This window comes from Mastigoproctus giganteus, chromosome 6, assembly GCF_048544385.1.
Source record: "Mastigoproctus giganteus isolate SK-2022 chromosome 6, ASM4854438v1, whole genome shotgun sequence".
Classification (NCBI taxonomy): Eukaryota; Metazoa; Arthropoda; class Arachnida; order Uropygi; family Thelyphonidae; genus Mastigoproctus; species Mastigoproctus giganteus.
Window position 1 is genome coordinate 125,496,928 of NC_143580.1, and position 25,206 is coordinate 125,522,133.

General features: G+C 37.7%; 1 protein-coding gene across 7 annotated transcripts in view; it reads left to right on the forward strand.

The window, feature by feature from the left end:
• Vps16B (Vacuolar protein sorting 16B) overlaps positions 1-25,206 on the forward strand; it is a 456,530-nt gene that overhangs the window by 218,254 nt on the left and 213,070 nt on the right. For all 7 annotated transcript variants that reach the window (XM_090375324.1, XM_090375325.1, XM_090375323.1 and 4 more), the window contains one exon: positions 7,970-8,106. In XM_090375324.1, the coding sequence (XP_090231450.1) occupies positions 7,970-8,106 (137 nt within the window). The remainder of the gene's footprint in view (positions 1-7,969; positions 8,107-25,206) is intronic.

Consider the following 25,206-nt stretch of genomic DNA (forward strand, 5'->3'; position numbering starts at 1 on the left):
GCTTTGGGGTTTGCCGCTGTGTTGCGCGATGACCAAGTGCAAGCTCTGGCGTTGATGTGGGCAGCTGAGAGCTTGATGGGCCCCTCAATTTAGATCTTTTGAGGGCATCCACCCTGTCCTTCAAACTCTCATATAGGCCCATAACAATGCTGAGTTGTCGCTTCACTGTTTCTATTAAATAGCGTAGAAACATTGACATTTAATTAATTTAATTTATTGATTTTATTAATTTAAAATATCATGCCCCAAACTTGAGCAGCAAAGCAACGGGCACAAAGTGGCAAGAGTGCTGTGACTCGGGGGGAGAATTGAGGGGGGGCGATTCTCCAACACATCACAGCCTAAAAAAAAGTTAGGGATGTGATGTGATGGATTTTGAAAAGGAATGATTGTTGGCTATAGATTGAAGGATGGCAGTATCACAGAAACTGCAAGTTTTGTGGGCTGTTTGTGAAGTGCTGTGGTTAAAGTGGTCGAAGAGTGGATGGACAGTGAACAGAGTAGCAGTTGTGGCGCCACTGGTGGGCATCCATGCCTCATTGATGGTTATGATCGAACATAGCTGGCTCATCTTGTGTGAGCCAGTAGACAGAAAATGGTGGAATGGCTGACTGTGGACTTTAACCAGCAGTGTTTCCAAGACCATAATCCAGTGAACTCTCCTCTGTATGAGCCACTGAAGTAGGTACCTAGCCACGATATCTGTGCTTATAGCTACCCATCGCCAACAATGCCTCAAGTTTGCATCTGAATAGCCTCATTCGACTAGTGATGACTGGGGAAAAAGTTTTCTTTTCCGATTAATCACATTTCTTGCTATACCACATGGATGGTAGATGTAGGGTATGTCAACAAACTGCAAAGATGAATTAATACTGATGTCCTGGTCCAATAAAAACAGACAGTGGTGACAATGAGAGATGTTTTCTTAGAAATCTTTTGGGGCCCCTATATGCCCAGACTGAATGCTAAAAACTACCTGTTTGTTGCTGATTAGGTATACTCCTTCATTATGACTGGCTTCCACGACACAATTGTGTTCAAGCAGGATAATGCACCCTGCCACATTCCTGGTGTTGTTTGTGAGTGCCTCAGGGCAAAGCATTTATTGATTGTGATTCTTGAGAACTATAAAAAGTGCTACACTGAGTGAATATAGAGATTTATTTTGTATATATATATATATATATATATATTTAGAAGAGTGCACATAGTACTTGAGCATAAGAAGCAATCTGAACAGTTGCCAAGACTCCTGCCTCCACATGGCCAGGGGTGAGCAGCCCGGAGATCTGGCTGGCACAGTGGAGTCAGACTCAGATTGTGGACAGTGGTGATTGTGTTAGTGGAAATAGCTACTGTGGAAAAGATACTATGAAATTGTCCAGATTGTAGAATTTGTGAGAAAAACAGTGTTCTCATAGAAATTAAGGTGGTGTTTATATTTTTTGTGTTATAATTTCTTGGCACAGCTATTTAAATTGCAGCTGAGCTTAAATATTCAGTAATCAGTGTTCGCTTTTGGAGTTTAGAACATTTCCGGACCCTTTAACAGATACAGCAATTTAAGTGTTTAGGTTGATAGGACTGTATAGAGTTATAGTTAGTGTTAAGATAGCACGTAGAAGGATCGAGGAGTCTTCATCCGATTCGGAGGATATACTGGCTATGGATGATGAAGAATTAGAGGAAATGAAATTTCAGGAACAGCCGAAGACAGCTATGGTGAGATTGGAGAGAATTGAAGAGGAGGGAAGAAAGGATAATGGTGATATTGGAAAGGATAGAAGGGCACAGAAGAGAAAATGGATAGTGTGGCTCAGATCAAATTTAGATAAAGAATTATGGGATGAATTTTTGGAAATAAGGAAGAAATAGACAAGTCTCCAAAAATTTCTTTTTTGCGATTCAAATAAGGCAAGGGCTGCTAGAAATGATATACTTTCTATGTGGGATCAATTAGAGGATAAAGCAATAAGATAGTATGTAGAAAATAGAGTTATGAATACTAGAGTGAGAGATTGTAGAAGTTAGCCGAAGAACAAAAACCTCAATGTGAAACTTATGCCTCTGTGTTGGAAAGAAAAGGATAGTGAGACTGTAGTGGCCTTAATTAAGGCAAATAAAGAAGATATAGTGACAAGTGAAGGATGTGGTTAATAAAGAGATAAGGTTAATAAAGAGACTGTATATAAAGAATGTGAAAGTGAAAATAATAAGAAAAATAAGGGACTGAAAATTATTAGTAGAAGTAGATTCTGAAAAGGATTTAGAGGAATTGCAGAATAATGAGATTGATGCAGACTGGTCTTAGAATAGAAATACCACGAAAGCCATGAGTGAAAATCATTGTAAATGATGTGATAAAAGAGTTTCAAAAAGATGATTTCGTGCAAAAAGTATGGGAGAATTATTTGAAAGAGCATGGATATAAATTGGAAGAGGTTAAAAGAGATATGGTAGTGAGATCAATTTCCTCTGGGAAAAGAAGAAAATAATTGGATATTTGGAGTGCCCAAAAGTTGGAGAAAGGTATTGGTAGATAAAGGATGAGTATATTGCTAGTGGACCTAGTTTTGAGTGAAAGACAATTTACTCATTCCTAAATGTTTCAAGTGTTTGTCATATGGGCATGTTGCCTATCAGTGCAAGTGGAAGACCACATGTGGACATTGTGATTGTGGTGGAGAAGGACATGTATGTAAAGATTGCAAAAAGAAAAGTGAAGATCCTATTTGCATAAATTGTAAATGGAAGAATAAGGATTACTGCCATTCAATAAGAAGCCGAGATTGTAGTGAGTATAAGACGTTTATGATCAATATAAAAGTAGAATTGATTATGGATGGCTTAAGGTAATGCAAGTGAATGGGCAGAGAGCATAGTGTTGTTGCTCTACAATTAAGTAAAAAAAAATGTATGAAAAGAATTATGTCCTTATGCTTCAGGAGCCATATATGGCTGGGAACCTTGTAAAGGGTTATAAAGTAGATGATAAAGTTATACAGTTGAAAGGGAACAGCCAGACTGCTATTATAGTAAGAAATAAGAATCTTGTGATAACACAGGTAGAGGAGTTATGTTATACTCATGGTATATGTGTTGAAATTGTTAGTGAGATAGAAAGTTCGTATCTTGTATATATATATTGCCAGTTTCGGGATGAACTGCGACCATACCTGAATTATATAGAATAAATAATGAATGTGTTGAGTGGGAAAAGAATTGTGGTAGGCATTAACTCTAATGTGAACTCAGTAACATGGGTGGTATGGAGTCAAATGCTAGAGGGAAGAATTTGGAGGAAGTTTTAATAACTATAAGATTGAATATAGTAAATGAGTTAGACCAGCCTTCAAGGGGAGTCAAACTGATTTGACAGTAGTATCTAATGCATTATTGGGAAGAATTAGGAATAGGAGGGTTAAAGAGGGTTGGTCTACAAGTGATCATAGATGTATTTGCTATGAAATTCAAAGATCTTAATAGAAAGAAGGGATGAATTCGAGGACTGGTTTGCGGTGAATTCCGTATGCTGGCAAAAATTTGAGAATATTGTAAATAGGAGGTTATGTGAAGAAAGGAATGAATTAGATTACAGCCTGGCTGAAAGAAATTGTGAGATTGAGTAAAATAATTTATGAAGGTTGCTGCGGGTCTATGAGGAAGAGAGTTAGGTTACGTAGGGTATGAGGAGGAGAGGAATATTAGAGGAGGAAGAAGTTTTGAAAAGACAATACTTGCAATATAGAAGGGAGTATACTGTTAAAATACAATATGAAAAAAGAGAAACATTGGAAAAGATATGTTAAGGAGGAAATGAACAAGGATGTATAGGAGTGCCATACAAAATATTGTTTGAAAAATTGAAGGTTTCCTACTTGCATAATATGGAATACTATGCAAGTAGGAAATCAGTATACTATTGATTGGGAGTCCTCTGTGAAGCATTTGCTCTCCTCTGTTTCCAAGGGACTGTTTAAGTATTGAGAATAGGGAACAAAGAAGGATTAGGAGTTTGAATATTGGTTATGGAGAACAGGAAGAGGAAAGAGAGTTTGAGCAGGAAGAATTGCAAAAATCTTTGGAGAAGATGAAATTAAAGAAAGCTCCTGGAAATTATGGTATATTATCTGAGGTGTAGTTTGGCAAGAAATGCGATATTACAACGTGAACAGGTTCCGCAAAGTTTAGGTGACCGATAATCCTTGTGTGATATGCAACGGACATCATCTTCAACAGAGCATTAAATGAAAGAAATGAAGGAATATCTGTCAATGGTATTAATTAACAACCTTCACTATGCAGATGACACTGTACTTTGTACAACTAATATGCAGGACTTATAGATACTCCTCAAGAGAAGAAAGTGAAAGAATGGGCTTTGGGATTAATATCAACATGACTAAGCTTATGGTCCTTAATGGGGCAATGCCAACACCACCCCCTCATGTTAAACAGAATGCTGATAGAGAGTTGGCAAAATCAGATATCTAGTCTGTTGGATCAATGACAAAAATGAACCGGATATGGAAATAAAAGCAGGGATTGAAATGGCCAAGCAGTATTTTCTTAAAATGAGACCTGCATTGTCCAATGAAAACCTGGATCTCCACCTTAGAATTCAGATGATAAGATGTTATGTTTGATCAGTTTTGTTGTATGGTGCCGAGGCATGGACACTGAAAACTAACACCTCGAAAAAACTAGAAGCGTTTGAAATGTGGAAGTACAGAAGAATGTTAGAGATACCATGGACAAAAAGACGACCAATGAGTGTCCTGTGGAGAATTAAAAAAAAATCATGAATTGCTGAAGGACATAAAAAAAGAAAATTGGCATGTCTTGGACACCTGATGAGGAACAACAAATACCCAATTCCACGACTAATTATTAAGGAGAGAATGGAAGGAAGAAGAAAGCCTGGGAGAAGACGTGCATCCTGGATTCATAACCTTAAGAATTGGACAGGATTGAATACAGAGCAACTGTTCAGAGCTACCAGAGACAGAGAGACATTTGCCATGGTAGTCACTGCATTAGGAGATGGCACACAGAGAAGAAGAAGATATACATATTGATTTATTATTTTTTTAAATATTAGTGTTTTTTTATATGCATTAGATGTTGTGTGATGTAATATAAGATGACACATGCATCCTGTATTGCACTAGAGAATAACAAGGACAAAATTACATATTGATTGGGTCAACAGAAGTCTAATTATAATACAGTTTTTCTCCTTTCGCTAGTACCAATTAGGTATACCTAGTCCACATGTTGAAAATTGGCCAAAGTAAACCTGAAATGCTTCTTATAACATTTAATAAAATTTGAATGCAAATATTACCTGACCATGCACCTGAATGTTATCTATACTACTCAGTCCGACCAGAGTCCGATTTTGATTTATGCTACCAAGCCCAAATCCGGGCTGGGTCTGGGATCATGCAGGCCTCCAGGAGGAGCAACATGGTCCTCTGGCAATATAGACAGAAATATGGAAGTTTGATGGTTATTTCGCAAACACATAAACAGTTGATCAATTAGTATCTGATGATTCCTTACCTGTTCTTTATACACTGATTCCTTTGCACAAAAAAGATAGTTTGATAAACTGCTAGTTCATCAGATTATCTGTTTTGTTCCAAGTGGAAGTCAGATTCAAGTAAAAGTAAGTTAATCCTGAGGTCAATTGGTTAAGAAATAACCTGGATGTAGGTGAAAGTTTGCTGTTTATCTTGATTAGTTCTAGTAAATTTCCTTATGAGCTGTTTTATTAGCTTGACCCACACCCATGCCTCAGAGTTTGTCTAAACCACTGCAAATATTATAATATATATAGAGAGAGATATTCAAATAATGCATATCATTTGCCATTTAGTGTTGCATGGTGCTATAATGGCTTGGCCTTTCTTCTGTGTAGGTGGTGCAACTTGACTGGTCACACTTGGAAGATACAAACAAGGTTACTAATTAACCAGCATAAATATATAAGAAAATTGCCATAGAATAATTATATTTCAAAAATTTCACACATGTGTGCACACATATTCTTAGCAGTTATCATTTTAAACTACCAAGTTAAGGCTCTTGTTGTCATTATGATCAGTGAAATTCTCTTTGGGTCACTTTTTCTGGAAGAATGATCAGGACCCTTCCTCATCACTCCTATACTACTGGAAGTTGTCTTTACTTAAGTCATTAATTTTTATAGTTAAATAAGACATTTTCATTTATTTCTATGTGAAATGATATTTTAGAAGAGGGAAAAAAATATATTTCACATTTGTATGTACAGGATGTTTCATAATGTGTAGGCTGTAGTTTCACATTCAATTTAAGACCTGAAAACAATTTAAAACAGTTTTTTTTTCTGGGTTACAGCCCTTTGTGTTCTAAAAATTAACTGTTAAAAAACTTTTCTCTTTCTGTGTGGTTTTCTGATGAGATTTTTTTCACAAGAAATGGTATGAGCAATTTCCACTTCATTAATTAATGAAGTAAATAGAGTGAATAAAGAAATTAGAATTTAAAAAAATTAATTTAATCTGCTGTGCAAATGATTCAGGACTAATGGCAGAAAATAAAAATAATTTAATAAAAAAAAAAGCAAAATAGTGTAATGTTGAAATATCCATAGGGAAAACAAAGAGCCTAACAATAGCAAAAGAACCACTCAGATGTAAATTAGAATTAGAAGAAAAATTATAGAACAAGTATTGAAATTTAACTATCTAGGAGGCTGCCTCCGTAGCCAGGTGGGTAGGAGCAGCAGTGTGTAGCACACGCTTCTTGATTAGACCGGGGTATCGAGCCCATGTCTACCAAATGCGGAGGATGCGGAAAGGTCAGGGAATGACCACCGCATATCCCCGGAGCAATATGGCCTTAGTTGCTAATGCTCCTAAAAACCAAATAAACAAACTATCTAGGAATACAGATAAATATTTCAGGAATAATTCAAGAAGTAAAAGAACATGCATTAAAAGTGAGTAGAATATCAGGGGATTTAAATAATATAATTTGGAATAATCAAAACATTAATCAGGATGCTAAAGCCGACCGGGCTAGCCAGGTGGGTAAAGTGCCTGCCTGGCAACCCAAAGGTCGCGGGTTTGAATCCCACCTCGGGCTTGGATCAGAGTAAAATGCAAAAACTTTGGGAGGTGCATTATGGTCACAGAAGCCAATGTGCCCACAACTAAAAAAAAAAAAAAAAAAAAAAAAATGCTAAAATTAAAATACTGTATATAAAAAACTATAGTAAGAAATTTAATAACATATGCAGCTGACAAGAGATACAACAGCCAAATAAAACAAATAAATAACTACAAAACATTACGATATAAAGTTAAAAGTGAGGAAATCAGAAAGAACATAAAATGCAACTTATTAATGAATGGATATATTAATAGAAAAAAAAAAGATGGGAAAAACATATAAATAAGATGGATAATGACAGGTTGGGAAAAAATATTAAACAACTGGAGACCCATCGATAAATGAAGTATGAGGAGGCCCCCCCTCCCCCCATTCCATGGCCTGATTGCTTCCAGGACCTGACTCTACTTGATTTTTACCTATGGGATTGTCTGAAATCGATTGCTTATGCAACACTCATTAACAACATTGAAATTCTCATCCAGCATGTAGAAGAAAGATGCCAGCAAATCCATACAGTACCTGGATTTTGGAATGTTGGGCAGCCCATGAAACATATTCAAGCATATATTCCAAGTGCAAAATGGCCATTTTGAGAGTTTCATTTAAAGGTAAGGTGGATAATTGTTGGAACAAAAATAGGTAGTAACTCCGAAACAGTGATTTCAGGAATATCTTTATATAAGCTCTTTGCTGATTTCAGGGTCTGAATAGATCCTAAAAGTATGGCCCATGTATTGTGAAACATTCTTTATAAACAGCAGCTTCTAATATTTCTAATTAATAATTGCATCATGTTATTTAGGTAGTAGTGTTTCTGAAGAAAACCTTGAAACCCTCTATATTTAACCATGAGTTACTTCAAAGGTCAGAAGCAGTCAATCACTATATCACATATCTTCAACAACACAGAGACAATGCAGAATTATTTAATGTTCTTCTGTAAGTGTTAATTGCATGTTTTAGTTTCATTTATTTAGCAGTTAATCTTTTCTCAAAGCTGTATACATTATTTTGTAAATATACTTGAAGATCAATGTTATATAAATAACTATAATAATAGATAAATAAATATAGCTGTAATGAAATGACATATACTATGCAATTTTTGAAAAGAATAACTATAATAAGTGATTTCTGGACTTAAATATGAAAATAGAATCAGGTCTTAAACTCTGTTATTAATTTTTTTTTTAAAATTCCCTGCTACCACCATTGCTCAATTTTAGAATTTTTATTTTTCATACCTGGCCCTGCCTGAAATGGATATGCTGCTATTATACATTATCAGCCAAAAAAAAGGCCCATATCACCTGTCCATCCTTCTAATAGGCTTGTCTAGTTCTCTGAATTTATTCAAACTATCTACCTCCACAACAACAGATGGGAGTTTGTTCCAGCAGTCAACCACCTACTGCTGAAGGCTAACTTCCACCCTCAATTTGAATTTATATCCTCTCATATATGCACGTGGTCTGAATAAGGGAAAGAATGCCATCAGCATTGAGCTTGCCCAGTGCTGATGGCATTCATTACATTCTCAATCTATTCAAAACCTTAAACAGTGCAATCAGATCACCTTACAAGTGCTTGATCTCTAGGTGCTGCAATTTTCAGAACTGAAGCCTTTCTTAGTAAGAGCACCCCTTGTTCCCGTCACCATTCTTGTTGCTCTTCTCTGCACCAATTCCAGCAGATCAACTTCCTTCCAAAAATGAGGCCTCCAGGCCTGTATGCAGTACTCAAGATGTGGACTGACCATTGCCTTATACAATGAGATAATCACCTTAACCCTACTAAGCAAAATTCCTGTATATCATGGACAGAACTGCTGTTAGCCTGTCTGTACTGTTGAGAGAACATCATATCTGACTGCACAATATCCACCCACCCACCCAGTTCTTTATCATTTTCTACTACCCTGAGAGTGTAATATCACACAGTCGGTATGTTAATCTGGATTATTGCTGCCCGTATGCAGTATCTTGTATTTGTTAGTGTTAAACTTCATTTGCCATTTCTCAGCCTGTCTGCCTAATTTTACTAGATCTTGTTGCAGTAGCATACTTTGATTATTATTATTAACTGCCCTGCCAACCTTTCTATCATCTGCAAACTTAGACATTAAGCCTGATATTCATCAGTATCATTAATAAATACAGAATACACCAGTGGGCCCAGCACCAAATCCTGTAGAACTACACTAATAACATTGGTCCATGAACCAGTGTCCCTTCATAAACAGTGTCTGTCAACCATGCCTTTATCCATAGCATTAAATTGCACTTAATCCCACCCTGCTCCAATTTGTACATTAGTGTTATGTGCAATATCGAAAGCTTTTGTATTACACATAATGACATCAAAATTAGTTTTGATATCATATATCAGAATTAATTTTTGCATCCAGTTCTTTTGTTACTGCATCATAGTTTCGAGTCAAATTGGTCAGACAAGATTGCACCTTAAGAAATACATGCTGTGACTGAAATATACTTGCAATCCTGTCAAGGTTGCCCTACATTATTTCTATAACCAGTGACTCCATTATTTTCCCTGGAACAGAAGTTAACCTGATAGGTCTGTAATACTCATGTTACACTGATAAGTCTGTAATACCAGTAATTACTCATGTCACCCTTTGATTCCCTTTGCGAATTGGGATACCTTTTCTATCTCCAATCCACAGGGAACCTCTCCTGAATCCAAAAATGATCTCATAATTATGGCTAAGAGTTTGCTTACCTCCTTTTCTGCTTCCCTTAATATAATTATATAGATCCCATCCACCCCAAGTGCTTTTTTGTGTGTTTAACCTCAACAATTTTTTTCTTTTTCCTTTCAGTTTTCTCAAAATCATTTACATCCCTGTTAAAGTTCGATAAACTTCTGACACCCCTTCCCTAAAGGATTCCTCTTATATGAATGTAGCTGTAAAATACGAGGACTAGTATGAAAGTAATACCTCCTAAGTTTTTGCTTTCAAATGTGGCACGGTAGATCATTTCGCCTGTCACTCAGTGGTCACTAGGGGTCTCTAGTTTCACCATACTGAGAGGTGCTGTGATACATCTAGTAAGTGCAGCACATGGATAGTTCAAAATGGTGGATGTTACAGATTATGTATCAAGCAAAGAGTGGCAATTGAATTTCTTACCAAGGAAGAAGTGATGCCTATCGAAATCCATACGCATCTCAAAAATGTTTGTGACAATACTGCAGATGTGAGTACAGTTAAATGTTGGGTAAGATGCTGTAAGGGTGGGGAAAGCGACATTTTTGACAAGCCCCGAAGTGGTCTGCCAGTAAAGTCAGTGACAACAAGAGCCGGATCAACGTGCTGATCAAGGAGGGCCACCTCATCATAAAATATTTGTGTGATGCAGTAGCTATAGGGAAACCTGCTGTGATAACCATCATATATGAACTAGGCTACAACATGGTTTGCTCTTGTGTCAGCATTTTTGGTACCAGTGGGTCCTGAAAATGCTGACACATGAGCACAAAGAAGCCCCAAGCGTGACGCACATAGTCATAAGTGACGAATCCTGGCTCTACCATTATTACTATGATTCGATGGAGTGGCACCATCAAAATTTAATGCACAAGAAGGCATTCAAATGACAGCCTCCTGTAAAGTCATAGTGACAGTGGTTTAGCACAAAGATGGGGTCTTGCTTGTAGACTTCTTGGAGTGTGGCACCACAATCAACTCTGATCGATATGTGGAAACGCTGAAAAAGTTGAAAGCCCGTATCCATATAATTCAGACAAAAGCCTTAATTAGCTTCTTCATTCTCCATGACAATGCTTGACCCCCACCAGCCTGCTCACGATGGAGGCCATTGCAAAACTGGGATGCACCATTCTTTCTCACCTCTCTCATAGACCAGATCTTGCACCTTCTGACTATCACTTCTTCTGCCTGCTGAGGGGTACACTCCATGGAACCCATTTTGCAGATGATGTCCAACTAAAGCACAATGTTCACAAAGCCTTCCAGAGTAAGGACTTTTACAGGACTGGAATAAGGCATCTGGCTCCAGAGATGATGGAAGTGCATAGAAAATAGTGACTTTTTGAAAAAATAAGTGTTTATTAATGATTTGAGGATTAATTGATGTAAAAGGCATAGTTGTAGGAATTAAATTTTCAGAGGAAAAAAATAGGAGGCATTACTTTCGTACCACTTCTCATACCTGATTCATTTCTCAGAACCTGAGCAGGAACATCAACAGTTAAACCCTCAATATGAAGTGAAATAATGTATTTAATCACCTTCTTCCTAGTATTTACACATAAATAGTCTTTGCTGTTTTCCTTTGCATTCTTTGCTAAAGACTTCTTGTAATCTGATCTAGATTGTTTAATCTCCTTTGTAACTTGATTGTACACTAGATTATGCCTGATAATTTATTTGTATTCCATGCATTTTTCTTCTGTTCCAAAAATCGCATTAGTTCATCTGACTTCTATTTAGATCTAAGCCTTGAAGTATTTCTTAGTTGGTATGAAAAGCCTAGTAGTAGCTTTGAATATTTCCCTGAATGCTTTTCCATTTAGAATTTACTGTTGGTAACATCATCAGTTTGTCCCACTGAATAGAATTTAAAAACTATCTGAGTCCACTACAGTCACCCTTTTGAAAGCAAAAGTCCTTTCCTTTACCCATGACAGTAGTTAGGTCTTTAAATAAATCCTACATTAGTACACTATAATCACTGCTACCCTTTTATCTGCAGATCCTTAATGCATGAAGAATTGCTACTGATAATTAGATCAAGAGATCTTCCTCTTGTTACCTCTAATATGCTGCTACTCAGGGCTGTGCAGAAACCCCCTTCCCCCAAGTGCATCTGCACAGCCCTGCTACTCAGGGCTGTGCAGATGCACTTGGGGGAAGGGGGTTTCCAGATGCAAAAGGAGTTAAGAGGCCTCATTTATTTGCATTGAGACTTTGATGGCTCCCTAGATCAGAGGCCCCTTGGTGCAGTGTATCCAGTGCACCCCCCCCCCCCCATTTGCACAGCCCTGCTGCTACTGCTGTAGAAAACAATCATCCAATAAATCGACAAAAGTCTTGATAGTGTGTGTGTGAGTGACCAACCCATAAATTCTGTTTGATATCTGTAAATTTAAAAATTTTAAATCTGCCCTAATAAGACATTCTGATCTACTACTTCTATTACTACTACTCTATTTGTCTGTATAGTTGTTCTTTATTCTCTTCACAAGGTCAGTGTGTTTTAGTTTTAATTTCAGTCTCCAGGTTCCCCGTATATGCTGCTGTAGCATCTGAAAAGGCATAAGGCCAAGGCCAGCAAGTGTATGTACGTTGGTGTGTAACTATGTGTGTTGTTGTGTTTAGTGCCGGCACCGGGCGACTTCACAGCCAGGGACTGCTTTCTAACTGCAACCCTTCCTGGGCTATCAGGCAAGCCTGGGAGCCCCAAGGTTCCCAGGCTTGCCTGATAAAATTTTTAAATTTACAGATTAGGGAAAAGAAATGAAGATAAGAATTATTATTATTAGCTATATGGTGCAAGTAAGCCAGAGGCTTATGTTGCACCAGCCAAAAAAAAACATTCTGAATTACCCTGAGAGAGAGAGAGAGAGAGAGAGAGAGAGAGAGAGAGAGAGAGAGAGAGAAAGAAAGAAAGAACAAGAGTCAGAAGTAGAAAGGGAATCACCAAGAAAGAGAAGAATGATGATATCTAGCTCAGTACCCTGGGTGTGCCAAGCCCATAACTCACCAGATATGAGCCCCTGGGGTGGTTGAGAAAGTATGGGAGCAGGGGAAAGGGGAAATAGAAAGTAAGGGAAAAAGGAAAAGGGCATCCCCCTAGAAGAATGCCTAACAGAGTAAGAAAGTATAACAGATTTAAGAAAGACTAGTGAACAGATACTTAATCTAAACTTAAGACCAAATTAGCATTAGCATTAGCATTAGTAGAGGCATTTGATGCAAGAAAGAAAGCTTATGCAGCATCAGCCAAAAAAAAAAAAAAAAAAAAACCCTTCCACTTCACCCCTCCGTTCGTTCAAAATACCTGTCCAGCTGAGCCTTAAACTTATTTAGGCTATCAACCTCCACCACAAGGGATGGCAGTCTGTTCCACCAACCAACCACCCGCTGGCTAAAGGCAAATTTCTGCACGTCTATCCTACATCTGTCTTTCCTCAATTTGAATTTATGCCCTCTCAGGTGATTTTTCTGAGCTAGAGGAAGAATCCCATCAGCATTGAGCATGCTTAAACCATTCAAGGCTTTATACACCTCTATCAGATCACCTCGCTGGTGCCTAGTCTCCAGACACTGTAATTTGGAAAACTTAAGCCTTTCTTCGTAAGAGCACCCCTTTGTTCCATTCACTAATCTTGTTGCCCTTCTCTGTACTCGTTCCAGCAGCTCTACATCCTTCTTGAAATGAGGCCTCCAGACCTGTATACAGGTCTGGAGGCCTCAAATATCAGTCAACCTTAATAAGAACAATATGTATTTTGATTTTAGCTTTAAACCATCCCACAACACAAGTTGGGAGACATTAGCTATCCAATTCCATTTCCTAACATTAGGAAAACAGGAAACAAAAAAAAAATTCTATCTAGACAAAAACTAAGTCAAATCTTAAGCCCATTACATTCAATACTTGCATAGAGTTCGCAACGCCCACCCACAAGTACAGGGAGAAACTGTCGGTGCATTATAGCCTTAGTTGCTAATATGCCAATAAAACCGGGCACCTCCGTAGCCAGGTGAGTAGGAGCAGCAGTGTGTAGCACATGCTTTTTGATTAGACCGGGGTTCGAGCCCGTGACCACCAAATACGGAGAATGTGGAAAGGTCAGGAAATGACCACCACATATTCCAAGAGCAATATGGCCTTAGTTGCTAATGCTCCTAAAAACCAAATAACAAACAAGCCAATAAAACCCGACAACCAACCAACCAACAGTGAGAAACAGTAAAACAAAATTAGAATAAGTTTCCGCAACCAAAATCATTCCAGTCTCTCCGCTCTAAGCAAGTGAATATAGGATAATTTCCAAAAGGACATCTGCCATTTATATAACACACTGACCCAAACAATTGGTAAGGGGCAGAAAATCAGTTAATTACAGTTATTTATAAATAAACATCCAGAAAACAATTTAATAACCTTAATAGCACAACTACAAATCACTATAACAATTAAACAATGATATATCACTATGTAGCCAACCTATTAACTCCACAATGTCTATCCTCTAAATTCAGAGGAGACCACAATAACTTCCAGAATATATATATACATTTTACAGCCAGTCAAGGGCCAGTCAATCACCAACTCTACATTTCAGGAGATTATCCTTCCAAGCAATAACAACATAAGTATTAGGCCAACAAACCAGAGGCTCAAAACACTGGGAAGTTCAATCCTCAACAGTCAAAACTACCAATATTCAGACAAGATGCAAGTGAGTCCACACATGTCCACAATCCAAAGTAGGCTCAGTTCAATACATTAGTTTGTTAGACAACTAATAATTAATAATCTTTTAGGAGAAACACGCAACTCCAGCTCTTGCCAGTAAATAATTCAACAAGTCATAGAGACAGTAATTGTATCACCAATACCTGGATAACAACCAGGACTATGAAAAAACACAAGATCAGACACAGGTTCACCATTGTGAACTGCATTTGGACGTTAAAACACAAGATCAGACACAAGTTCACCATTGTGAACTGCATTTGGATGTTCAGACCATTAGCAGAGTAATGTTTGAAATCTAGGACAAGTTTTTCAAGAGCTATGCCCAATACAATCGGGCAAAGCTCTTGAAGCAATGAGCTTGTAAGAACTGGGATTGCTAGACTGTTTTCCATGGTTTTCTAACAATAGCTTTAGGTTTGCTATCTTCCACTCCTGAAATCTACCTTCTTTAAGATCATCAAGTTAGAAATGATCTGGGGGACACACTTTCCAAACACATTTAAGGACAGCAACCTGAATCAAGTCCAAACCTGGACATTTCCTGTCTCTCGTAGAAAGGATTGCTTGATTAATTTCTTCATTCAAAAACAGTTATTTAAAAACCCCTCCTTCATATATTAGTTGTTTCATTCTGAGGTCTGTCTGCTCAGTGCCCTCAGGTACTGTGACATCCTGATGTATTAAGCTATCTAATATAGCATTTATTAACTCACTCCAGGAAATAGTCTCCACATCTCCAGATGTAATAGACAAGGACACCTCACTCGGATGAAACTTGTCCATAACTAACTTGTAGGGGAAAGTAAACATCCCCAAGGATCATTATTGATGGTAGTATTTACAAGGTGGTCCCAAGGTGGTTCCTTTTCATGATATATAGTATCAAAATGCTTCACCTGACAGCCTTATAGATATGCTCCAGACTTTCTGACCTGTGGGCCTATTACCTCTCTTTGCCCTTGGAAAATAGCTTTGTTGATTCTTTACATTTCTCCTGAGATCATTCATTCCCACTAACCACCACAGAACAAAGTTTTTCTTGCATTTCTTTTTTCAAAGAGAAGCAACGCAAACTATCACAATTAACTTTTAGACCTCAATAGCCTGTGAATCTGCATCCAAAATTTTAAGTTCTGTCTTTTGTGAGTAGTAATAATAAGTTTATTGTCAAAAAGCAGCCAGTCTGCTTCCTGAGTCCTATATCTAGGAAAGTCATGAGAGTCGTGCAACCCTCGAGAAGCTGGACCAAAATCCAAAATGAAAGAAATAGCATTGTGGTCACTGCCAGGCCATGAAGTATGTACTTTCCAATCCCTGATGAGGGAACCAAAGGTAGAATTATACATAGTGATATCTATTAGTAAAAATAATAAGAGGAGTTTACCTCAATATAGTGCGTAGAACACTTCCGTATGATACCCTCCAGAAATTAAAACGGAAAAAACGAAAAAATCGACAACTTACCGGTACATTAGAGTAAAATATAAATAATTAAATAATCAATTTAACACAATTCAAATCAATTTAAAACAATTAAAAATCAAATTAACGCAATTCAAAGAATCTAACGAAAATATTCAAAACGATTTTCCTTCCTGAAGCTGACAACGCTTTTTGACCCTATGTCGTGATCACAGGAATGAAAATTACCGAATCGGGTTAAACCTGAACTTAAATAGAGATTATTTGTCTTCGCGCATGCGCGTAAAGGTCCACGCATCGGAGATCAAATATGGCCGCCGAACATTAACAGAATTTTCGTGTAATTTAATTTCAACAGTTTCTGCAATTAATAGTCGCGTATAATTACGTTGAACGTTAAGTATTTTGGCTTTGTTAAATAAAAAAGTATGTTTTTCGTTAATGGCATGAAAGGCTAATTCCGACGCTGCTGAACGAGAAGCACGAACTGAGGCTTCATCTTGATTTACACAAATATTAAAAGAGAAAATCGGGTCGAACCCTGATAAGACGAGTCGCAAGCACCGCAAGAAATGTTGTATACCAGATCGTTAATTTGTGTTGCGAACGCTGAAAGAACTGAGCGATTGTTCAGTATAGTGTGTAACTTCCGTATTGGCCTAGCTACAATTTTAAATTCGGTATCTTTAAAGAATCTGTTAAGCTGTTTGTGCCACTGTTCAACATATGGGACCGAAATAAAGTATTTTTTGATATTACTATTGTTGATTGGTGTAGTATTTTGTATCCTGTCCTTAGCTTGTACCCTAATTCGGTTTATTGTGGTAATGGAATAACCCCTGTTTAAGAATCTGCTAGTTAATATTTGTATTTCTGAGTCCAAAGCAGATTCCGTCGTTGAATATTTATAGGCATTAAGATATCTTATATAGTGATAAAGATATATAAGATACTGTCTTATAAAGATAGTGATATCTATATATAACTGGCCCCTAGAGGCCACAAAAGTATGAGAATGATTGGAATCGTTCCAGACAGTCAAATTCTTAGTCCTAATGAACTCTTTGTGTAACTTCCCCTTTGGGTCTGAGATAGGACTATTCCAAAGGGAGGAGAACGTGTTAGTATCAATCATGAAAATAACTTTTCTACCTGCCAGTGTATGTAAAACATTTTCAGTATAATTTAGATAAAGATTAATATCCTGGTTAGGCTGACTTCACTAGAAATAATTGGAAACTGCAAAAATCTGGCCAAAACTACCCGCCAAGCAATCACAGGCAGCATGAGAAGAACAAACACCAGCTATTTTGGTTACTGTGATTTCAGCAGCAGCAACAACTAGAGCTGCCCAGACTCTAGCAACAGCATTGCTAGAGTCTGTTTTAGTATTTTGTTTAAATTCCTCCTTTGAGATGCCCAACTCAAGAAGGTTTTTACCAAAGAGGAAAATCCTCATCAGTTACATCCTTGCCAACGTCATAAACTATCAAAGTTGGAGACAGCTTTTTAGGAAGATCAACTGAGAGCTTCAGCTCTTTAAATTTTTTGCAATTTTTAAGTTTTTCTAAATCTGAGTTCATAGCCATCTCTGTCAAAATTCCTTTTTCTCTTACCTTTCTTACATATTTAATTTTTACCTTTTAAATTCTCTAAGGTGCCTCTTAGACACCTCAGATTTCACTTCTTTACTAGTTTTGTACATGATGTCTTTGTCTGCAAGCAATAATTGTTTGGGCAGTGGCCCTTTCACATACAATTTCTGTGAATTTTGTGTACCCACATTTAAGGCAGCCACGCCCACATAGCTTGGCACCATAAGAACAGCAGGAAAATTTTTTTTCTTAGTCTTTAATTTCTCGTTTTCTATAGACAGGTCTAGCAACAACCTCTCCATGAAGTTAGATTTTATTGGCTTCTATATCCATTTTTGTAGTTACTCTATTCCCATCTTTTAAAACTTCTAATAAATTATTTTTTAATGAGAAAACAAAGTCCAATGTAGCAGGAATGGAAGCACCCCTGGTGAAACTCCCCAGATAAAGAAGATGGAATGAGAAGTAATACAATAATTAAAAAATAATGGAGTGTTCTTTTCCTCAGAATTCAATCATTAATTAATGTCATTCTTAACCCATCCGGAACACCATGATTATTTACATTGTTGGTAGAGTCATTCAACTCAACTCGAGTTAAATGCAAAGGTGGAAACTGCTGTTCCAAAATTTCTGACACCTTTTGTTTAAAGGTTCCTGAAAATTGTCAAACATTCCAAACCCATTTCTGGGCCTGTGGTCAAGTCATTTTGTGTAGATGAGGAAGAAGAATACACATTAGACATACTTCATCATCATCATCATCAGCCATTTTCAATCCACTGCAGGATGAAGGCCTCTCCAGCAACTTTCCAGTTCCTTCTGTTTTGAGCACTGGCCATCCATTTACTACTCAAAAACTCATGAATTTCATCTATCCATCTCCGCCTTTGTCTTCCAGGTTTTCTTCTAGCTCCTCTTGGGTACCATTCTGTTATTTTCTTAGTCCATCTGTCATCATGTCTTCTAGCTATGTGTCCTGCCCAAGACCATTTTAGTTCTTTAGTTTTGATAAGAATGTCCTTTACTTGAGTTTGTTGCCTAATCCATGTGTTTCTCTTCTTATCTAACAGTCTGATTCCCAATATAATTCGTTCCATTCTTCGCTGTGTAGTTCTTAGCTTCTCTTCCATTCTTTTGGTGAGTGCCAAAGTTTCACTTCCATAAGTCATGGTGGGGAGTATACATTGATTCATTATTTTACGTTTCAGACAAACTGGGATATTGCTCTTCAGTATGTGACTATATTTCCTGAATGCTATCCATCCAAAATTTTTTCTTCTCTTGACTTCCAGCCATTTATCATTATTACAGCTAATAACTTGTCCCAGATAAGTATATGACTCCACCTTTTCAATTACTGCTCCTTCAATCATTATTTCCCTTTCCGTGGCATACCTGTTCATCATTACTTTTGTTTTAGCCATATTCATCTTTAGTCCAAAATCCTTACTAACTGTGCATAACTGATTAAGATTTTCCTCTAATTCTTTGGGATCGTGGCTTATGACCACAATGTCATCTGCAAATCGTAAATGGTTTAGGTACTCTCCGTTCACATTGACTCCTTTCTGCGACCAGTCTAATCTTCTGAAAGCTTCCTCAAGGGCAGCAGTAAACAGCTTCGGAGATATTGTGTCTCCTTGTCGAACTCCTTTCTCGATTTTAAATTTGCTACTGTCTTTGTCTAGTCTAATAAAGGATGTAGCACTCTCATATATTTTCTTCAAAATCATAATATATGGAGTATCTATGCCTTGTCTTTCCAGTGCCCCAAACATTGCCTTATGCTGTATGGAGTCAAATGCCTTTTCATAATCCACAAATGCCAGGCATAATGGTGTTTTATATTCATTTGCTTTCTCCATTAGCTGTGATATTACGTGAAGGTGATCCATAGTTGAGAATCCTGTCCTAAAGCCAGCTTGCTCTTTTGGTTGATTCTCATCAAGTATTCTTTCTAATCTGTTAGTAATGACCCTTGTGAACAACTTGTAGATATGGGATAACAAGCTAATTGGCCTATAATTTCCAATTTCTGATTTATCTCCTTTCTTATGCAGCAAAACTATGATTGCATTATTCCACTGCTTAGGCATCACACCTTTTCTAATGCACTTTGTGAAGAGCCTTGCCAGTTTTTGTGTTATGTCTCTTCCTCCCAATTTTAACAACTCTACAGTAACTTCATCTTCCCCCGGGGCTTTCTGATTCTTCATTTTCTTCAATGCATGTTCTACCTCATCAGGAAGAATATCGGGTATGTCGTATGTGTTGCTACTTTGCAATCCATCTTCCCCACTGCTGGTATCATTCCCTCGCTCCTTGTATAATTCTCTATAGTAGTCTTCTGCTATTTGAATTATGCCTTCTCTGCTGTTTATAAGTACACCATCCCTATTCTTCAGTTTCAGTATCATTTGTCTTTCTGTATTACTGCTCATGGCTGCTGATTTCAATCCTTTGTTTTCCCTTAATGCTTGTTCTACTTTTCTTGTGTTAAATCTTCTTATGTCCTCTCTGAGTCTCTTTCTAATGGCTTTGCATAACTCAGTATACTCAATTTTCTCCCTGTCAGTGTTTTTCTTGCTCTTCATTTGTCGTCTTTGGTTCATCATGACAAGTGTTTCTTGACTAATTTTTTCTTCTTTGGATTTCTGTTTCCCTATAGGTTTCTTGGGCTTTATCACTTTCAGAAAGTTGTAATATTCCTCATCGATATCTTGGTCCTGAGCAGTCTGCAGAAGCTCAAACTTGTTCTTAAGTTCCAGTACATACTGCTTTTTCTCCTCCTCTGTTATCTCAAAGACCTTTGTATTATTTACTCGAGTCAGTTTTTTCCTTTCCTTTCCTACATCTATATCAAGTGTACATCTTACCATTCTATGATCACTTCCAACATTTACCTTATTCAGGACGGTAACATCATTCACAATATATCTTCTGTTAGTGAGGATGAAGTCGATTTCATTAGTTGTTAATCCATTTGGACTCTTCCATGTCCACTTTCTGTTCACCCTTTTCTTGAAAAAAGTGTTCATTACTGACATTCCTTGAGATTCTGCAAATTCCACAAGTCTTTCACCTCTTTTATTTCTTTCACCAATTCCAAAATTTCCTATAGTTCCTCTTTCTGCGCTGTTTTGCCTTTTTCCAACCTTAGCATTGAAGTCCCCCATAATAATAGTGTAGTGGGTTTTCTGCTCCTCTAGAAGACTCTCAATTTCAGTGTACATTTCTTCAACCTCTTCATCATCATGGCTCGATGTTGGTGCATAAATCATTATAATCTTTAGCTTGTACCTCTTAGAAATCTTGAGTATTAGTCTTGACACCCTTGGTGATGTACTTTTGAATTCCAAAATGTTGTTTTTAAAATCTTTATGGACCAGAAACCCAACTCCACCTTCACTCCTTTCACTGTTTCCATTACTTACCAGTGTTCAAACAAACAATATATATTTACAACCAGTATATTTAATTACAATTTAAAACAAAGTAATTCAAACTGAGTGATAATAAAATAAAAACACCAAAATGTGGATGAAAGTCCAGGTCTAAAAATATTTACTAGTTCAACTGTGGTCACAGTTCCAATTTAACAGTTCACCCAAAAACTGGATGTAAAAACTTAAGATGAATAAATAAGTTCCAAAGTCCTTGGCTGACAAACAGTTCCTCCCTGATAAATCAGTTCTAAACAGAGCAGTGACAGTGCTCCATAACAGTTCTGTAATGTTTAATTAAATATCTGTTGCCAATAGCTAAGATACTAAATTTGAAAACAAATCAATTTTAAAAATCCCACAACTTCATTATTTATCACTAGGGGTGCTCAAAAAATTTTCAAAATTAAGTAAATGCCTGATGTTCCTGTACACCAGTTGGCTCACATGTGGTGAGTATGGGCTTGACACGCCTAGGATCCTGAGCTGGATATCATCTTTTTTCTCTTCCTTTCTACTTCTCTCTCTCTCTCTCTCTCTCTCTCTCTCTCAGGGTAACTTGGGAATTTTTTTTTTTTTTTTTGGCTAGTGCAGCATAAGCCTAAGGCTTCCTTGCAACTTATGGCTAATAATAATAATAAACTATGGTCTCAATCTGTCAAGTAGGAACAGAGATTATGGTGACTAAAATAGCCCAATTAAGTCCAATTGACACTTGAATAGGACTTGTATATGGCTAACCAGTAGTTGGATTTTGCATCTAAAAATCAATAATTATTGACATAAAAGGGTCCTAGAGTTCCTTACCCATGTCAGTATGGGAAAGGAACTCTAACACTATATAAACACATATAACACATTTTATTTCCAATATTTAAGTTTTTTATTCAATAAACCAGTTTCTCTGTTACCTAGTGTACTTATGCCACTAGAACATACTAGACAAGGTGGCGGCCTCCATGTGCATGTTCTCACCAAAATTTTTAGCATTAGCATTAGTAGAGGCACATGATGCAAGAAAGCAAGCTTATACAGCATCAGCCAAAAAAAAAAAAAAAAAAAAAAAACCCTTCCCATTTCACTAATCCATTCATTCCAAATGTTTGTCTAGTTCTGCCTTGAATTTATTTAAGCTATCAACTTCCACAGCTGGAACAAACTTCAACAATGGAAGTTTGTTCCAGCAAACTTCCATTGTTGTAGTTTGCTGGAACAAACTTCAACAATGAAAGGGTGACAAGTAATTATGATGTATATATCCATCATATATCCAATTAGATTGGATATATGATGTGACCACATCATATATCCAATCTAATTGGTCAAACAAGACTTCCCCTTAACAAACCCATGCTGTGTCTGAATTATTGCTGCAGTCTTGTCTAAATGATCCTACAATGCTTCTTTAACCAGTGACTCCATTATTTTCCCTGGAACAGAAGACAAACAAACAGGTCTGTAATTACTTGTCACCCTTTGATCCCCCTTTGTGAATTGGAGATACATTTGCACATCTCCAGTCCGTGGGAACCTCCCCAGAGTCAAAGGATGCTCTCATAATTACAACTAAGGGTTTGCTTACTTACGTAAAGAAATCTTTGCTGTGTCCTTTAATATAACTGGATAGATCCCATCCACCCCAGGTGCTTTTCTTATGTTTAACTTCAACAATTTCTCCTCCACTTTGCTATTAGTTATTACAAAGTCATTTAACTCCCTGTTAGAGTTTGATAAATATCTGGCCCTCTCCTCCTTGAATAACTCCTCGTGTGTGAATGTAGATACAAAATACTCATTTAGTTCGGCAGTTATGAGAATACTGGTTCACCTTACTGGATAATGGTTTGGCTGTAGATGATCCAGTAAGATCATCTACAGTCAAACCATTGATACAAGTGGACCAATATGATTCATCCCCTTCCTTTTTGAGTTAATATAAGTAAAGACGTCTTTTCTGTTTTTCTTTGCATCCTTTGCTAAAGATTTTTCATAATCTGCCTTTGCTTGCCTAACCTCATTTGTGACTTGATTACAGACTAGCTTTCCCAATGCTTATGTCACACCAGACTAACTCAACATTGCACTGTCCATCTATGTCAACTGGATGCACTTCCTTAGATTTTGTTTGTTAACTAACAGCATAACCCCTCCTCCCTTCCTGTCCTGTCTATCCTTTCGGTACACATTGTACTCCCCAAATTAAAATTCTGCATCCCTTATATCTGAGTGGCACCAAGTCTCTGATATCCCAACAATATCTACCTTGGATGTCTTAACCTGCACTTCAAATTCAACAAATTTGTTTACTATACTCCTAGCATTGGTGTACATGCAAGTATACATGCACCTATTCTTACTTTTAGTTACTCTAACACAGCCCTTATGTTTACTTGTTTCATGACCCCCAGCAACTGGCTTTCTGGGCTGCTGCTCATTCCAATAGAAGCAGTGCAAGAATCATTTTCACCTCTGCCTGCGGCTTCTGTTAACCTATTAGTCTGTGAATCCCCCCCCCAAGCTAGCAGTTATCCGAACTTTTGTATGCCTTTGCAACCAAGACAGTATACAGGGTGTTTCAGTTAAACGTTTCAGAACTTCTAAGAGGGGTAGGGTACATCCTGACAACTCGAAATCATATACCAATGGGCAGAATCGAAAATTCCGAGCTTTAGTGCAGGGAATCTTAATTTTGCACAAGAACGCCAAGTTAGTAGGATGGATGATTACACAAACGCAGAGTTAGCCGATATGCATTTGGCGTACGGGGCTGCAAATTGTAGTGGGCCAGCCGCACAGCGTTTGTACGCGGAATGATATCCGACGAGGCGTATTCCCAGTCATAATTTCTTTGCAAGACTGCACCAGAGGTTAGCTGAGAGAGGTTCATTTGAAAGAGCTGACAGGGACAGGGTAAGAACAGCACGGACTCCAGCCGTCGAACAGAATGTGCTGCAGCATGTACAGGGGAATCCAAGAACGAGTACACGAAGTCTAGCAAATGCAGTCGGGGTTTCCCATTGCAGCGTCTGGAGGATTCTCCGAGAACAAGACATGCATCCGTTTCACGTGCAGCGTGTCCATACACAGCAACCGGAGGATTATGCACCTCGTATTGCTTTCGCACAGTGGTACCTTGGAAAATGTGCTACAAATCCCCTTTTTCCTGCTGAAGTGTTGTTTTCCGATGAGGCATCCTTCACAAGGGAAGGAATTTTCAACACGCATAACGACCATATCTGGGCGGTCAAGAACCCGCATGCAATACGACGTCGTGCAGCACAGATTCGATTTTCGGTCAATGTATGGGCCGGTATTATGGGAGATCACCTCATCGGACCTTACCTGTTACTGTGTCGTCTAACCGGACCTATCTACTTGATCTTTCTGCAGCAAGTATTGCCACAACTTTTGAGAGATGAACAGATTTCTGCATCGACGCAACAGACAATGTGGTTCCAACACGATGGAGCCCCTGCCCATTATAGCGGAGATGTTCGTAACTACCTGGATGTCACATTTGGTCAACAGTGGATCGGACGTGGTGGTCCCGTGCGTTGGCCTGCTCAGTCACCCAACCTATCATGTCTTGATTTTTATTTCTGGGGTCATATGAAATCGCTAGTTTATGACACCCCTGTTGACAATGCTGAGGAGCTGGTTGCAAGAATCGCAGTAGCTGCCGGAGAAATTCGAAATCGCCTGGAGTATTCCAGAATGTTCGGATGTCCATGCGTCGGAGATGTGAGGCGTGCATTGTAGCCCGTGGAAGAAACTTCGAACACTTACTTTAATCCATGTACCTTTTGCTTCTTTTCATGTATTATTAAAACGATTTCTCACTTACGGTCTCTTTTCTTTATGGTGCTTCTGTGTACAACACCGCTTCAGGAAAGCATTTCCGACCCCACATTGCTATATGATTTCGAGTTGTCAGGATGTACCCTACCCCTCTTAGAAGTTCTGAAACGTTTAATTGAAACACCCTGTATAAATAAACAGTATATATACACCATAAACACCTATTATTCTGGTAACACTGTACTTACTCTGTACTTACTTACTTACCATTAAGTAAGCTTAACAACATCACAATTCAAAAGG